At 46.4% G+C, this 18,020-nt stretch overlaps 5 protein-coding genes across 5 annotated transcripts; 3 read left to right on the forward strand and 2 right to left on the reverse strand.

Annotated features, from left to right (window-relative positions):
* Nucleotides 1-319: 319 nt before the first annotated feature.
* PENARI_c061G10982 (uncharacterized protein) lies at nucleotides 320-1,312 on the forward strand (the record flags this gene model as incomplete). Its single annotated transcript, XM_022637556.1, has 1 exon — nucleotides 320-1,312. One exon carries the CDS (start codon nucleotides 320-322, stop codon nucleotides 1,310-1,312), a length of 993 nt encoding a protein of 330 aa, XP_022482596.1.
* Nucleotides 1,313-6,752: 5,440 nt separating this feature from the next.
* PENARI_c061G02286 (MBL fold metallo-hydrolase) lies at nucleotides 6,753-7,607 on the reverse strand (the record flags this gene model as incomplete). Its single annotated transcript, XM_022637549.1, has 1 exon — nucleotides 6,753-7,607. The coding sequence occupies one exon, from the start codon at nucleotides 7,605-7,607 to the stop codon at nucleotides 6,753-6,755; it is 855 nt and encodes a 284-aa protein (XP_022482595.1).
* Nucleotides 7,608-8,858: 1,251 nt separating this feature from the next.
* Nucleotides 8,859-10,444, reverse strand: PENARI_c061G04166 (MFS transporter; the record flags this gene model as incomplete). Its single annotated transcript, XM_022637552.1, has 2 exons — nucleotides 8,859-9,504; nucleotides 9,555-10,444. 2 exons carry the CDS (start codon nucleotides 10,442-10,444, stop codon nucleotides 8,859-8,861), a joined length of 1,536 nt encoding a protein of 511 aa, XP_022482588.1.
* Nucleotides 10,445-12,737: 2,293 nt separating this feature from the next.
* On the forward strand, nucleotides 12,738-13,337 carry PENARI_c061G07094 (putative isochorismatase family hydrolase; the record flags this gene model as incomplete). Its single annotated transcript, XM_022637553.1, has 1 exon — nucleotides 12,738-13,337. One exon carries the CDS (start codon nucleotides 12,738-12,740, stop codon nucleotides 13,335-13,337), a length of 600 nt encoding a protein of 199 aa, XP_022482594.1.
* A 2,366-nt stretch (nucleotides 13,338-15,703) lies between these two features.
* On the forward strand, nucleotides 15,704-17,680 carry PENARI_c061G00879 (prion-inhibition and propagation domain-containing protein; the record flags this gene model as incomplete). Its single annotated transcript, XM_022637548.1, has 1 exon — nucleotides 15,704-17,680. One exon carries the CDS (start codon nucleotides 15,704-15,706, stop codon nucleotides 17,678-17,680), a length of 1,977 nt encoding a protein of 658 aa, XP_022482589.1.
* Between the last annotated feature and the right edge of the window lie 340 nt (nucleotides 17,681-18,020).

Genomic DNA, 18,020 nt, shown 5'->3' on the forward strand with positions numbered 1-18,020 from the left:
TCCCTTGAATCCCGCGAGGAATGCTGGCTAGTACTTCTCAACCCTTTACAGTTTTATTTTAAACATCACCTTAGAGATGAGCAACCCAGTCGATGTGCGCTCTATTGATGGAATTGCCAATTTGGCAGCTTATTACCTCCGTCTTTTGAGGCATGACATTACTCCATTTTTACTATCTTTGTTCTACCTGCTTTGCACGGGTTCTCTGTTTTTTGACGTTATTCATCATATGCTTCACCGTTGCAACAAATCGTCTCACCCTCTTTTTCAACGCCTAGCACGTGCTCACCATTTCCATCACCTCTACTTCACACGGCACATGGATTTCGACAAAAAGTATCTTCAGCAGAATCGATTTCAAGCCTTGCCGCTTGAGCTAGCACTCCAAATCGTTGGAAGCGCACTAGGGTATATCTTTGCCAGCCTTGTGACGCCTAACGGCCTCGTGTGGTCCACAAGAAGTCACCTTTGGTCTGCGATTGGGTTTCAGATCCTAAGGACTACTTTTGTCATCCTCATAGGTGGCCGCGACTCAAACCATCTCATCTACAAAACCGCCCCGAAGGACCTCAACTGGATACTTGTGGGCCCAGAGTTTCACGCACTCCATCATGTCTACCCGGATCGTTATATCGGCTCATTTATTAAAGTCTTCGACTGGATCTGGGGTACTGCCTACTCCTTCAGACGTAAGCGTTTTACGATCATCGGAGGAAGCGAAGCATTTAGCCAAGCAATTATCGCAGAGCTCGAGCGTGAAGAAGGGGTAGCCTGCATTCGCAAGTTGAAATTTGGGACTGATTGGGATCATGATCACTTTGAAAAAGTGATCCCAATTCTTTCAAACTCTGACGTTTTAATCCTGGGTCACGGCTCTAATGGCCAGGACGAAGTTGAATCAAATTGCAATTCAGCTACCCGACTTGTCAAATCATTCAAGCAACATAGAGCGATTAACCCCGTCTGCCCGGCGCTTCCGGAGGTATGGTACGTTGGCAGCGAGGTTGAGTTCTATCAGCCCTGGGGAAATGTACAACAACGTTACTCTCAATCGAAACGAAGGTCGTTCCTGCCGCACGCTCGTTCCTTTTTTGATGACCCTGATATAATTTACCGCCACATTGTCCTACCCTCATTTGCTTCATCTATGGAAACTGCTGTGTTCGATGCAGACTGGGCAGCTAAGTGTGCAATGTGGTGGATCCGACGAGGTGCGAGATATATTCCCGTCACGTATACGGGATTTTCGTGTTGGAACTATTTCAAGTTTATGTATCGCATTCCTTATGCGAATGATTTGGATCAAAAGTGAATAACTAACTCTCTCAGTCTGTTGGCGTTACAAATATTGATCAACCAAGTGCACGAAATGGGAGCTTGATTGTACATTAAATGCATCTTAGATATAGCATATGTTGGTTATTTAGAGATCGGTCCGAGAAGAAACTAGTTTTCTTAAATTCGGTTTCTTTTGCATCGCCCAGCCAGCAGTGGTTGTTGAAAGGCAAGCATCTTCTTGAGATCCTGAGGTCCATCTCCTCTTCGAGGATTTCCTCGTCAGCAACAATTTAAAATTCTATCAGCTGTTCTGTCTCCTTCCAGCAGAACATTCGAGGTGCACTTAATTGATTTGGTCGGCAGGCATGAAAATAACTCACTAGAAAATGGCAATAGAGGGAAGGAGCTAATATAAGAGGCATTGATTGACATATTATCCGCACATTTTGCACGCCGGTGCAGTGTGGACGGCAAACCACTGACAGTTTCCATTTTTCAACATAAAACTATACGAATTGGTGCTATGCTGTTAAGCCTCAAGACAATGATATATATAAGCAAAGGACTTGACGATCTTTACATGAGGGCCTAACCCCTAGCATAGTTCTAGAAATCAGCATACACGGAGATCTGTACGGAGAAACTGTATGGAGAAACTGTATGGAGAAACTGTATGGAGAAACTGTATGGAGAAACTATATGCTTATTCCTACCAAACGGGGTGGACGGGAGGGAGAAAGGAAAGAGAGAGCTATTTATAGCTCTCCATGGTGATAGCAAACAACAGGTGCGGTCACTGTGTGCGATTAATCCCCCAGGTCACCCAACAATGATTAATCATGAACAACATCCATCTTTTGCTACCGCGGAAGTTCGACAGAAGCATGAAACATTGACTGGAATGTCAGCAGACGCCAAAGCAACATCCCGTGCAGGTTGAATGAAAGCAGCCTCTTGACTCTTTCCAAGGCGAGTGAAGCATTCGTATAAGCCCTGCAACCCCCAAACATTGTTGAGCTTTGCCTTGCGCCGAGGATAGCCAAGAGCAAAGCCAAGATCCTGTTTGAACAGAATTTCTGCTTCTTCAACACGTCCTTGTTCAAGGAGCAGGCCACCAAGTGCATGACGAACTGGCTGCATCCAAGGTGCCGGATCACTATAGGCGAGTGCATCCTCAAGCATAATGGCTTTCCGAAGGGAATGGAAAGCCGTCTCAATATTGCCCTTTCGATATTCCAATTCACCAGCAAGCATAGCTGAGGCCACCGCGAGAACGTCTTCCTCCTTGCATGGAATGCTGTTGAGTCGGGAACTAGGAACGGCCCTACGCGCTGTTTCGAACTCCATTTGAGCAGTTTCGGCTTCTGCAATCCGTCCAAGTGCACTAAACGCAAGTCCGCGGGTGTAATAAACGGTGGCTGTAGTCACGCAATATGTATCGGGATTGGTGGGAAGCTTGAGATTAAGAATCTCCTCCCAGCGTCCGAATCGTACTAGCACATGCGCCTTACTACCCAAGAAGCTTTCAATGAAGTCTGCCATAGGTGGGCTTTTAGTAGATAGCACTTCCGGATCAATAACCTCTTCAAGCTTTTCTGCAGCAGACATCGCATCCATGAAGCGGCCGGACATCATGGCGGAATACAATTTTGCACAAATGTAATGCACCCGATAGGCCGTGTACCAAACTGTATCCGCCTCTCGGGCAAAATAGATATCATCGGCAAGGATCGCTTCTTGGTTCGAGTCGATACCCCGCCGATAGTCGCCAACCGCAGCGTCAATATGCGTCGGCATGTGTAGCATGTGTGAAGCGTGAGGGACCATGCCACGTAGTCGATCTGCAGCCGGCAGGGCCAATTCTGGAAATGGCGACATCTCCATCATGTGTATATGCAAGTGGCAAATTGCTGGATGATTGCGACCGCTGGTCTGGTTTAGTTGCAATTCAAGAACTTCGCGAGCCTCGATTGTGTGATTCCCGGTTGGTTTGCCGGTGTCCAAGTTCCACAGGCCACGCGGAGTGATGCACATCAGTGCTTCTGCAAATAGCGCAGCCACGTCTCCATCATTGCTGAATTTCTGATACACAGAACGCATCGCGTCCGCATATAGGCAGTCGAAGGGACTCAGATCCTCAGGAATATCGTCGGTCGGTGGGAAACGTGCGCCCATTGCCCGAATCAACGCTTGTTCGACTGGTGTGGCCTGGCTCGCGAGCTTTGACGCTCGGGCGAGGGTATCATTGACTTTCATGATCGAAGTCTGACGATCTTCCGGGTCAAAATACCTCCACGCCTTGTTGTAGTTGGGCCCAGACGCATAAGCAATCCCCCATAGCGCCATAGCGCAATTGGGATCACATTCAGCAGCGCGTTCAAAGCACCGAACTGCTTCGGTATGGTTGAAAGAATAAGCCCATATCAATCCGCGATTGAACCACAATTGGGCTTCTGCAGACGAAGTGGTCACTGATCGACGATACGAACCAAGGTCGTAATATGCCTCTGTGCCAGCTTTGGTGGGAGTATTTGATTGATCCCTAGTTGGGTGTTAGAGTACCAAGCATGTTCAGACTTTCACAGAGACTTACCGCATGTTGGGCTTGTCGAACTTGATGGAATTATTCACAACTCTAAAAACCATAAGATTACAATATTCACCCGGGAAACAGGGTCCAATTTTATATGCATGAATGTTAGTCAATGATTTATCAGCCGTCTATGACACATCACTCCCGCCCAGGTTATTGCAAAGATGAGGGCAGCTATGGTGCACGCCACTGCATCACGTGGGCAGGCGGGATGCCGATAAAGAAAGGTCTCAAACGGATATTCTCCGAACTCGGGGAATACATCATAGCCTTTAAAGGTTCCACATTTGTATACCCGAAAGGATGGATTGGTAATGCAGTAGGGTTAATTGGTGCTCTTGTGTTTGCTGTGTGCTTCCACTGTCAAGAAAAGGTGACGTGGCGAATGACTGAGGCACTGTTGGGTGTAAGAACTAGGAAGTATATCTGTTTTTCTTGTAGCCAAACCCCTCCTATTGAAGTAAGATTGGTGGTACAATTGATGATAAATTGCTGTGAAAACTAACCCCTTTTCCCTCATGTTCCAAGCTGTACTATGAATTACACATGCACTCTTATGTTTTCGGCATCCCACCTGGTGGGTCGCACTGGCACGGCTCTATGTGGGGCTTCCTGTACCCAATATGTCCCAAGGCGGCTAGATTCTCCGCCAAGACTCGGTTTGCAGATTTGGGTATCCAACTAACCTCTGAACCATGAAGATGTCTGACTCATCAAAAGTTCAAATTTAACATTGACATCTTTTGAAGTTCGGACCCGCTGGAAGAATTGAACACTATTAAAAAAAATATTTTCTTGGTCTGGTTAGCTAGTTTCCCGCATCTCCTCCGATGTTGGATACAAGTGGTACCGCAGGCGCTTCCCCTACCATTTGAACACTAGTAGTCAATGGCCGTGGATGCTCAACATTCATCGATATGTATCTACCGGCAGAAATAATCGACCTTGTAAGATTTATGACAGTCCGTTTTTGCGGCCCTACTGAACACCTTTTGGCAGGTTATGTTTTATGTCGAGATTGGCACTTTACAATCTTCACCGAAAACATCAATTGCTCGGCCTTTTCGAATAATGAACAAACAAACCCGAAAGAACTTGGCTGGACTCCGGTTGGTCAACAAAAGCTTTTGTCATAGTGCCTCAATCCGTCTCTTCCGACACATTATAGCCTTAGCCGGTTCATTATGCCACACGACGCACTTGCCATCTGTAGGAAAGCTTGTGGGCATTTCCAGCAGCCAATATGCTCAATATGTGCGTCAAGTCGACCTTGGATATGGCTCCTTACCATGTTCGGTAGGGGATATTATATTATACACGGAAGACCTTGTCGGCCTGCTGTCTTCATGCTTGCGTCAATTTCCCAATCTCAAAGCTCTCGATTTCAGCGGTCCGCCATTGACGTCCTTGTCCCATGATAAAATGAAAGCATCGATCGATCCGATACTCACGGCGTTATGCTATGTGCCTCTTCCCAACTTGACTGAACTTGAAATCCAGTTACCAATGACTAATGATTTCGCGCCTTTGTTTGCCGAGAAAATCAGCACATTGCGGATTCCGATTGAACAGACTCTCAGTCGCCTTCACTATCTGGGATTGCACGTCTATGCGCAAACAAACCAGCAATCCTGTGCGACCCACTTGTTGAGCATTGTGGAGCTTTCAACCAGCCTGACTTCCCTCTCGCTCAGCAGCACGAATTATCTAAATATTGATCGTCTGAAGCTCGGCTCAACGGTTCGCCTGCGGTTGTTGTCCCTGCACAAAGTGAAAATTTCATCTCGAAATCTCGTCAATATTATTGAGCAGTGCAGCGAGTCGATGCAGTATATCGAGTCAAGGCACGTGAAGCTCGAGACTGGAACATGGAGGGAGATTGTGCACGCAATGGATAGTTTACCGCACCTACATGACTTTGACATATCTGTTGGCGAAACTCCCATTTGAAACGCGAGGTTTCATTCAGCCCTGACAACATTCTTCACTGCAGAGAATGTACAGGACTCCGGGTCATTTGGGCTTGGTCATATTACATTTCAAAACCCTCAAACTAAGGATAAAAATGAAACGAGCAGTGGCGCGGCATTTCAGCCGATGAATAAGGCCCTGCTTTGTATGGCATTGAAGATCAAACGTGGAGAATAGAAAGAGATCGTGTCCTCAATGGATGGTTTACTCTATTTATATGACCAACGCATTTGTTAGCGGGTTTCTCACAAGAAGTGGATAATTTCATTCGGCCCCGAAACCGTGGTTTCCAGCCTAGAAACCCTGTCTAATACATAATTATTCTTCCTCACTAACGCTTGGTGATCATTGAACCTTTGGTGCCGGTAAGGACTGAAGTCCTCCTTCTATGGCTTTGTTTTCATACAGTGTAGCCAGTTCTTACGCAGGGAATAGAATTCGGGGGAGGCTGGGCCTACGGTATCGCCTGTGGCACTAATCCCATTTGGGCCTCTACCCGCAAACTGTAAGGTTTCAGTGCGTCAGGATACCGTTCGAGCGAGAGTCGATTTTTGATGGTCGTGATTGCCTGGTGAGCCCTCCAGCACTATCTATTAGCAGAGCAGGCATGACTCATCGTCAACAAGTCTCCAAGACACGCAACCTTCCAAGTACTATATAGATCCTATTTCTACCGAGGGGACTATTTTTCTGTTTTGTGATATGTTGTTCCTTTTTGGAAAATGCAAATTGGATTGGTGGGCGTGAAATCTTAGCTTTGGATCTGAGAATTTGTCTAAATCAATTTACGAGTAAAACGATCTATCTGACATAAGAGGGAAAAAGGAAAAAGGGGAGAAAAAAAAAAAGAAGAAGAAAAAAGTTGAAACAGAAAGAGGGCCATATGGTTGCAATATTGAGAGATTCACAATCAAAAAACAACCTTGGGAACGCCAGGAACTGTCCAGCACACCTTGTCCAAAAACCCCTCTTGGGTGAAAACCTCCAGCAACTCTGCTCCGCCCTCCTTGAAGTGATCCCACGACTCGAAATGAATTGGGACCATGACATCGGCGCCAATATCACGGGCAAGCCGAACAGCTTGTTTACCGTCCATTGTAATCTGAATAGGGCCAGTTGGGAACTCAAAGGTGGCATTACCCAGGTTGAAAATGCCTGCAGTAATGTGCCATCTCTTTCCAATCTCTTGCAGTTCATCAATATAGACGGTGTCTCCAGAGAAGTAGATTGCATTAGGCTTGCCAGATGGATCAACACCGAAGGAATCGGTCTCTAGGACAAAGCCCGTAACCTCTCCAATTGGGAAGTGCTTGCAAGGGGTACCAGTGATTCGGTACGTTTTTCCTCCGATACAAGAAGTCACAGTCTCCCAGGGGCGAAGGCCAATGACTCCTGGGCGTGGGCGCAAGTTGGAGGCACCGTCCACGGTGGTAAATACCTTTCGACCATCCAGCAGCTTACGGCCTTCTGGGTCCAAATTGTCAAGGTGATCCTCATGGCTAAGCAGCACAGCATCGATAGGCGGCAGCTCATTGAGCTGAAGCGCTGGTCCTTGCTTGTTGACAAGGTGCGGTGGTGGCGGGATGCTGTCAAGACCGTACGGTTTCAGGTCCATTTGCTCCCAGACCGCGGTCGAGTCATACTCTGTCCCTTCGATGGCCCCGAAGAAGGGATCTGTCAGGAAGTTGACTCCATCAATGTTGAGAATGGCAGTTGCAGTGGTGATGTGTGTGATTGTAAGGGTTGGTTTGGATGTTGCTGCCATGGCTGCGGTAAGAGCGAAAGTCGGGGATGTAAACTTTTGACACTGTGGATTTGATTCAATGGAATAGAATATTAAAATCTCTGTTGAAGGGAAACCGAGGTTTAAATACTTTGCTTTTCTGAAAATATTAGAAATTCTGTTTCATCCTACTGATGATGTAAGTTCGGCTCATCCCACCCGTGGAGATAAAGTTTCATTTTGCCACGAAAATGGAGAGCAATTTATAATAATATCTCTGCGGATGTCACACGGGTTTATTCAGTAATTCAGCCCAGTGGTTGTGAATCACGTGGAGTGATTTTTCTCTACTCTTTACGGAGTAAGCAATCGCCACTTCACGAAGGGACATGGCGCGCAGGGTCGCTTTCACCATATTGAGGCCTTGATTCCTGAATTTAAGCCTGAATTTAGACCGCTTTTGGACATCTATTTACAGCGTACCCACGGAATGACCATGGCCGATGACCCCATAAAAATGAAGCATTTGATCCATTTTAATGAGTGTAGTATATCACCTAAAAAAATTGAGATGCACGAATTTGTATGGGATCAAAAGCTATATTTTCATATATGGCGAGAGATATCTAACTAGTAAGCTACCCCAAAATGTTGTGATATATGAACTTATATAGGAATAGAAGCGCCATTTTACCTGCCCAAAAACCAAGGTACTTTGCTCAGCAGTCAACTTTAAGGTCTCTGTGATAGTAATTCAAGTATTCTTATATTTTGCCAGGCAAATTCAGGAATTAAGGCCTGAATATTGTGAAAACGACCCTGCACGCTATGCCCCCTCGTAGCCACTTCCAAGGTTGCACACAAAAGGCTTGGCGGAGAATCTGGCCGTCTATGGGTTAATATGGTGGAGATAATTCAAGATCGCTGGATGGAGTGACGATAAATATTCCGTAAAGTGTGTATTTTACGCATTGAGTTAGAATATTTGCTAAGTATATGACCTTCATATCAACACAACTGCTATCTGCTGCGCTCGAAAGCTTACTTCGACTAAATGTATTCTATTCTGGATATCCCGATGCAATTACGAAAAGAAAAAGGTAACTTCTCTAGACTTTATACCCAACTGTACCTTGGTCTTTAGTCAAGACACCTTATTTTATAGGATTGCCACGAGTCCACCGGTTCAGAGATAGATGAATTTTGGAACGTTGTTATAGAATGACTTATCGTAGACAACAATTTGCACTTTGAACAAATATAAAGCACATATAGCATTTGGCTAATAAGTTTTCAAGCTGCCTGTAGCTTTTCTACCTCTTTGATAAAGCGACTCGCCTTTCGAATTCTGTGTCCGTAAAAGTAGAAGACAACGGGTATCAAGATGCATACTGCCTCAACAATTCCCAGGATTGTACTTGCCCAATTCAAGCCCAGAGTCTTATACATTGATGGTCCCGCAAGCGGGAGGAATGCTCCCATGACACTGCGAGTGAGCATATTTCCTGCAAGCGCAGATGCGGCGTAAATGCCATAAGATCGGGCAACGTAGTTTGCGGCATAAATGAAGACGCATGCATTACCAATTCCAAAGGGAACACCGGCTAGGATGGGGACGATCCAGTGAACGTTTGGAGTACAAGTCCAGGAAAACCACAACTGGCCAATGGCTAAGAGAGTAGCACCAAAAAAGACAACGCTGACCATAGCCTCTGGCTGTACCATGCCTCTTTCTGGATCCTTGCGATGAAGATTGATCACTTTACGAAACAAAGGTTCGCATGCAATGGCGATCAAGACACCGACGCCTATACCGATGAACGAAAGACCACCGATGCCTGGCGACCACCCACGTTCTTGTTGGAAAGCGATTGGATACGCGACGAAACATAGGTAAAGGATGCCATAAACAATCGCAACGTAGCCATCCCAAAACATACTATGAGAATGTTAACCTTGGCTTTGTAGCGTGGGAGGGAGATAGTTTACCATATCGGCTCTGTTAGGAGCATCACGAAAGGTCTCTTGAGACTTATTCTCAGTGAAGATGTAAAGCTGACCCCATCGTCATAGCGTGTCCACCATTTTGTGTCCTGTGTCTCCTTTCTTTTTATCGCGGCGCGCTTTTTCAAGATCACGGGGGCGTATGTTTCTTTGACAAAGGCTATCAGGACCAGGACCACACCCCCAATGATGAGGACAATCCAATTTGTCCACCTCCAGCCAAGATATTGGAACACAAACCCTCCTATGATTGGACCATATACAGGGCCGTTGGTGGGGCCTATAGACCAGAAGCCGAATGCTAAAGCACGGTGCTTATCCGAGACGATATCATTCACAGATGCGGGCGAGTTCGACATCAATGCACTTCCAAAAAATCCTCCAAAGAATCTGCTCACGAGGATTGAGGCAATGTTTTGAGCTAAAGCACTCGGCAACAATAAAAGCAAAAATATTATCATTGAGACAATATAGACTGGCCGCCGTCCCACAAGCTCGCTAAGTGGAGCAAAAATGATGCTGCCTATCCCCATTCCAAGAAGGTAAGTGGTGACACCAAGGAGAGCCACGATCTTCGAAACGCGAAAATCTTCTTGTAGTCCTGGAATCCCAGATGTGTACAGTGTGCTGGAGAGACTGACAACTGTAGCACCAAGACTCATAGCAGCAACAGTGAGGCCTTTGTACCAAAGCGGCCACATGCGGGGATTTTCGGGGTCGTCAGAGTCCCAGTAAACTTCGAATTCCGGAGGTGCATGTATGCTGGCCAATTTGGAAATTGCTGGCTCGAGATGTGAGGCAAAGTAGGTTTCGGTGCCGACATCGAGGCTGCCGGTTTGTTCAGAGTCGTTGCGCAATGTTCCAGGATGAGGCATTGTGGTGCACTCCAATTGAGATCCACTGAACTGCCAAGAGATATTTCCAAGGTAGTGGAGGTAGTAAAAGGAGTAACTCCATTTCGAAGATTTGCCATTTGTAGATATACACTTGGATAGTCGGCCTATCCCACTTGCCGGTTTATCCACGGGATATTTATTTAGTTAGCGCCACCTGTGGAGTTATTCATCAAGTGGGATGACCGGTGGAACTTCATTGGTGACTTTCCTCGGGGCCCCACCGGAGCTCCCAGTCATTACCTTCTCTTCGCCCTTTTTGCCTTCTTCACTTTTGCCATTTCACAAAGTTGTGAAATCCAAAGGTTTGCAACAATTCTGAACAATGCCGCCCCCTGCCGATATTGTCCCCTTGTGGTTCCAATGTGACTATCCAGATTGCAACGCCAAATATCGGCGTAAAGAGCACCTGAATCGACATCGTAATCATCATGATAAGGAAATCAATCTCGCCTGTCCTTATTGTGAGAGCGTCCTGACCAGGAAGTGAGTAGTTTCTTCGACCCCGTGGGAAGACTTTCAACTCAGAGAGTAATCAGTGACCTGTTGCGACGCCATATCCGGACTTACCATCCGCAGAGAGAACCGCCGCCGTCTCGAAAATTTAGAGCATGTAGTGCATGTCATGCACGGAAAGTCCGTTGTGAAGGTGTATTACCATGCAATGCCTGTCAACATCGCGGCGTCTTCTGTGTGCCTAGTGGGGGTGAAACCGTAGGCGAACAACAATTTTCGATCGATGATCTCTGCCCTTTGCCGCCCGTTTCCACGATTAATGATTCCGTTTCTGACACTCCCCGGTGGATTGCTCATGACTATATTGATATTTACTTTAAAACTTTCCATCCAATATGGCCGTTTCTCCATCGAAGTACATTTGACTTCGCCAAGGAACCTTGTGTACTTGTGCAATCCGTTGTCGCAATCGGACTTTGGGTGAAAGGGACTCAGGAGGCACGAGACGCATCAATACGTCTACATAATAGACTATGTTCCGCATTTTACGCTCAAATGGTGAGAAGAAGCATTATAACATTAACTGCATATAGAACTGTGTGTTGATATCATCCTTTTGCTCTAGGGCCAATGGTGCATCTCCAACTCGAGTCCACGCCAACACACAAATTCTTCGTGGCCTATAACATCATTTCAAAGTGTGCTCTTGAATATCATCCTCTCTCTTTTCATTGCAAGAGAGAATGCTAGTACAGATTTGAGCATGCGATGCCGATTACCAGACGACAAATACGACCTCTTGGCCGCGCTTGTTCAAAGCTGTCGACGGTGGGGTATTTTCTACTACCCTAACATGCTTCTGCAACATGATGCCGATGCACCACTCGCGCTTGTATATGTGAGCGTTGAAGAGATCAAGAGATTTGGACTAGCCCTCTATAAGGTGTGCCGATTGTCCACTCCCACTTCCTTTGACTTGAGCGGAGAATGTTCCAATGGTGGCAGAACCGATCTTTTGACCCTGGCCGACTTGTCCTTTTGCATGCCAGACAGTGATGAGCTGTGGAATGCTCCATTGGGCGGTGAGTCCGAGGTGTTAAACAGATCTGATTCATCCGCAGTCGGACGAGATAATGGAGATGCAAAAAACTGGATATCTCAAGCATCTGCTCTTCTACATGACGCACGAGTTGGCTTTGATTGGATATAGCAGAAACTATCATAGAAGATGCGGATACTAGCCACAGATCAAAATGCAGGCTATAAAGGCAACAATCGAACATATTCCCTTACTATTTTCTTTCATGCTAGAGTGGCAAGTCTTGACAAATGTAAAGAAACAGTGAGTGTTACATTGGTTACCCGGTCTTTTACCGGAAACTCATGTTTCTATAGTACTACATATATAGTTAAATTTTCAATCCAGAACCAGTCATTTTAGAGACTTTTATACCATTGAGTTTGACAAATACCTTTGTAATATGTTTCTGTGAATAAACATAGCCACATTGGACCCGCATCTTCGCCACCCCGAGGTCCACAGCCACCGGTTAGGAAGTCGTGTATTATGGCAGTCACCCTTAGATCCATGCCCAGGTGGGATGGCCGTGAAGTGATCGCCCCAGCCTGTCCAGGTGGGATGGCCGACCCGTCCATGATTATTTGTCCTCCGCAAAACCTACGGGGTTTCTAAGCAAAGCGTACCTGTACAACGTAGCTCCATATAAACACATATAAACCAACTCTTCTTTTTAATATCGAAAGTTTCTACTGCAACGCAATCCAATCTTCCATTTTCCAAGAACCTTTTTACTCTACAATGTCTTCTACCGCTCAATCCTTCCGTGAGATCGTCGGGATTCCCCGCTCCTCGGCTTCCCCGCAGGACTCAACCCTCATCATTATCGACGCCCAGAACGAATACGCCACAGGCGCTCTCAAGACCGAAAACGTTACAGAAACCCGCAAATCCATTGCCAAACTACTGGAACGTTACCGTCAAGCCGGTAACGGCAAAAACATCGTTCACGTCATCCATGAGGTGCCCGAAGGCGCACCCGTCTTCACGCCAAACACCCCCTTGGCGCAAGAGTTTGAGGAACTCACCCCTAAAGGGGGCGAGAAAGTGGTCACCAAGAACTTTCCTAGCTCGTTCGCAAAGACCGATCTGCATACCTATCTGCAAGGTCTAGGCGATGTAGGAAAGAAAGTCGTGTTGGTTGGCTATATGGCGCATGTCTGCGTCTCCACCACTACCCGAGCGGCTGCTGAGCTTGGATATGATGTGCTAGTCGTGAGGGGTGCAGTTGGTGACAGGGATATCCCTGGTGTCAAGGCCGAGAACCTGGTGTCTGTTGTGTTGAGTGAGCTGGCGGATGGTTTCGGGACTGTCGTCTCCGAGGAAGATATTCGTGCATAGGCAACTGATGCAATATGAAACCGCAAGGACTGCTGAATCATATTTACCTCGAAGACTCACGGTATGAAGGACCGTTCAGCAAGTACACAGCATTGCTCTTATTGGCGCCACTTGGACGCCAAACGATGCGGTTAGGCATGGCTTGGAAACAGACGAACGCTGTTCAACGGTATCTATATCTACATGGAGTAAATGAGATCATAACGCATGAAAATTACAATATGACGATCTTGTAGAACTGCGTAACTATGAAGGAGACAAAAGGTCAGCTGTAAGAGTCTGATACTATGGCTGCAGTTATGTGGCCACTGGGAGATATCAACAAAAGGCTAATGAGTGTCATATAACTATGAATATTCGAGTAGTAAGTGGGCATCTAAGCGTGTCACTTATACTTACAAGCGGCAGAGGGGAATGAAATTTCGCTACGCCCGGGTTTGTTCTAAATTGGAGTTTACGAATCATGTCAAAGCGTAAAATCTATCTTCAAGCTACCACACATTATGTAGAGACTATGCAAACTTGACAAATTCAAAACAAAGTGGCGCGATTCTCTCTCTTTCTAGGAACTCTGCAGCATTCTAATACAACATAGCTCTGAGTGATAAAGAAAGGCCTGCCAAGCAAGAACCGATGAAATCTGAAAACGACTGACATGAGTCGCGTGAGACTCAAAGATCTAAATCCACCAAATCCCAGCAAATCAACGATAGACCCAAAATTCGCTTATTCCTTTAGGAACTGAAAGCGCGAGCGTGCGCAACGAGTGAAGGCGCAATCGCAGTTGAATCGTGCTTGAATTCGATCATCTCATAGAGTTGAAGGTTGTATGCCAACTTCACCGAGTGATCAGCTGGGGCCAAGGAATGGCTCGCAAAATTGAAAAATTGGTACATCTATGATGTTGGTGAGATGGCAAGAAAACCTCCGCGCTGCGTCCGTGAGACCAATACTCACCTACAATCTCCCGGCCATTCACCACAACACTCACATCAACACTCACATTGCGGCGAAGGGACTATCGGACCGCAAAACTATCAAGGCAGAAGAATTGGGAATACGTCCTTTGATAACGAAGACACTTCAGTTGATATTTTATGATTTTGGCCATTGAATTTGCGAAGATCTATCTAGGGCTCGTTCTATCTATCCAATGATGATCCTTCGGAATACGAACAGATGATGAAGATGTTGCGCAGGTCTTGGCTTCTTCGAGTGCCCCTTGAATTACTCGAATACTAGGGCCCAACTAGCCTTCACTACCACGCGCAGCCGGGCGCCGACCGACGGAAACTCCCACATGTGACACCGTGAATGGTTGCTGCACGGATTGATACAGTACACCATTTGTCAACAAGTGATTTACGGCGATGTCTAGCCTGAGCTTAGGCTTGCTCACGGGAGAGGGGTTTGAGTGAGGTGGAGGGAGGCCAACGAAGGAGAGCAAGGAGAGAAGCGAGGCGATTGGTCGACGTAGACAGGACACAGTTCGTTCGGATTAAGGGTACGCCGGTGTACGTTTTTAGGTGGGAGGTGAGCGTGTCAAAAGGATTTTATAGTGGTGGAACGTATTAGAATATGGGAAGGACCGCCCAACTGTTAATACTGTATGGTGTGCTCAACGACTACGTGTTCAGACTCGCTTTGTTGAAACCTCATTTAGATCACTGATTGTAGAACCCCTCGGTGAAGTCAGAAATTGGCGGGTGGGATCCCTACGGGTGTCTGGTGTTACGACGTGGGCCGCATGCACCATGGTCGACCTAAAAAGAAAAAAAAAAAAAGGGCAAGTCACTGTCTTAAACTAGTTTGGAATCCTACATTAAGCAGAGTTCACCCAGGGCATTGAGAGACCCAATGTAAAGTCTAGAATGCAATACAGCTAGTGAGTAGAAAGACTCCACCGGTGTGTTGTGTAGGTGGCAAGTTTGGAGAATAGGGCCCAGGCATTCAGATCCTGTGCTGTTAGATGAAATGGTGGGCCACTTTCTCACATTTCGCCTGCTTCCAAAGCTCGGGCCCCTCTCTTTCTGTTGATCTTATGCCCTGATATCCTTGGCATGGAAAATTTGTGGGACTCGTGGTCGGCTTACTTGCCTTTACCGGACAGGTGCTGCACCTAGTAAGTGACAACACCAGGGGGCCCTTTACAGTTTCTTAAGAAGGCAAGCATGGATGATCTGCAAGCATGCATGTCGGCTATGAAGCAATCACGGGCGAATCGACTCCAGCCACATTACGCGTCGGAAACGGATATCGTTACCTAAGCTATGCAGTACTATTGGTACAAGAGTGATGAAAGACTTCCACCTCGATTGGGGCCCAGTATATTTCTCCCCATTTCAGCCAAGAAGAAAATTTGAACAATGGACCCAGCATCAGCTGCCGGTCTCGCAGTTGGGGTGACTTCATTAGTGTTTGACGTGTTCGATAATTCTGTCAAGCGTCAGTTTGTCTTTTCCATTCAGCGGACGAGTCGTCAAGAATCTAATGAATCCTTAGTTTTCAAGTTTCTCTCTTCTATGGTGGACATGCCAAAGGAATGTGAGAAATGCCGACTGCAATTAATGATCGAGTACAACCGTCTCCTTGCTTGGGGTGAGGCGGTTGGCTTAATTGATGTTCCCGAAGGATCACATGTGGCAGTGGCCCTTGGAACGAATGCCATTGAGCTCTGTAGCATTGTATCTCGAATTGGGTGGCTTCTCGGAGAGTTCAAAGCTATCAATGCCCGTTGGAAGAATGAGCTCAACCCATACCAAGGGAATGATCAAGCAACATTGGAGGAGTGTATGAAAATGAATGTTGTGCAAGAGGTTTCAAGCTTGGCGGTAGCCTATGAGCGGACCAAGGAAGAACGCAGGCACTTACGAGGGACCGACCACATTATCAAATGGATGTTGAAAAGAGCCGGAAATGCTAAAGAGATTGTAACTCACCCTTTTCGCGTTCGATGGGTTGCAGTGGATAAAGAAGCTTTTGAGGCATTGCTTAAGGATATCCACATCTTGACTGATCGTATCCACGAGTTGATGGGAGACTACCGCCAGAAACGGGTCCATGCTGCTACTGCGAAAACCTATCGAGAGATGATTCTCGTTCGTGACGACGTCAAGGAGCTTAAAGACATGCTTGAAGCAATCACCAGTTTGATCAAGATTTCCAAGGTCTCCGGCGACACAAACATCACCATTTCCAACGAGAATGACGAGACACTTCGAGATCTTTTGCGGTTGAAGACAATCAAGCATATATCAAATGAAATCATCTTGAAGGTCGAAAATGGTGCAAATTTTGACTTTGAGAAGGAGCTAAAGGGCCTTCTCAGTGTTAAGCGGTTCGATACAATCGCGTTGAGCCATCATTTTGCTTGTACAGAGGCCGAGGGCCTGAAACTGCACCGGCCTAGGGGGACTCTACATCTAGATGGTACGAAGTTCGAGGTTTGGTTGGAATGGAAATCAATAGAGAACATTGCTAGAGGCTCTGTTCAGGACAAAGATTCCAGGTTGCGAACCGCAGTTCTTGCACAGATGCTTCACAGCAACAAGCCCCGACACCTTTATTCGCCAAATTGCATTGGATATGTGGACGATCGTGATAAGCACAACCGATACGGATGGATATTCATGATGCCTGAGGGGTCGGCCAAAGGCACCGCGTTGAAGACTCTTCACAGTATCCTGGGCCATGACTACCTTAAGCCAACTCTCGCGCAACGGATTTCTCTCGCTTGGAAGCTGGCATCCTCTCTCCAGTATCTGCACCTGGCGGATTGGCTTCATAAAGGAATCCATAGTGGCAATATCATTTTTCCGTTTGACGAGGAGACTTTTGATGTCGAGAAACCAATCCTGTCGGGATTTGAGTATTCGAGACCAGAGAGCAATAAAACGACTTCTCGCAGTCTTGACCCTAAATGGGACATATATCGATGGCCAGGCATTCAGAATGAGGCGCCGAAAACGACAAATTCTCGGAAGACGTATGATACTTATAGTTTTGGCTTGATTCTTCTCGAGATCGCGCATTGGCAACCGTTGCACAAGATAATGTGTCTTAAAAGATGGCCAGAGCCGTCTTCTCAAGACGCAAGAATCCGCGCCTGGCTTTTGGGAGAGGAGCGCTTTCCACCCTTCAAAGGTACAAATCCCTTGCTTGAATTGCGCAATATTGCCGGCGACAAGTACTGGAAAGCGGCCACCCGTTGTCTTATAGCACATGGCGAAATGGGGCTACAAACTCAAGAGTCTGATCAGACACATTGCGGTGAGGTCGGAGTTCGACTACAGGAAGCATTCGACAAGTTCGTAGTTGAGGAGTTGAAGGGTGTCTCCATCTGAGTTCCAAAGAACTTATAACTTCGCTTGCATCCGGAAAGACGTGCTATTTGCTTGGACTAACATAATATACTTGTCAATGATTCCATATTCTTAGATCAGACCGTTGAGGCAACTACACCAAAGAACAACGATAGAATTTAAACTGTATCATCAGAAAATTTCTGGAACACGTCGAATAATCACTGAATTAGAGCTTCACATGCTAAACTAATTCTTTTATATGTCTTTCCAATAGGTCTAATACATTAGAGTGATCCCGCCTAGCTGCAAAGTGGAACGCAGTATCTCCATCGAGGTCTTCTGTGTCGACATCGGCATTTCCCTCTAGTAGCACTCTGAT

The sequence above is a fragment of the Penicillium arizonense genome (genome assembly GCF_001773325.1).
Source record: "Penicillium arizonense strain CBS 141311 chromosome Unknown PENARI_contig061, whole genome shotgun sequence".
Taxonomy (NCBI): Eukaryota; Fungi; Ascomycota; class Eurotiomycetes; order Eurotiales; family Aspergillaceae; genus Penicillium; species Penicillium arizonense.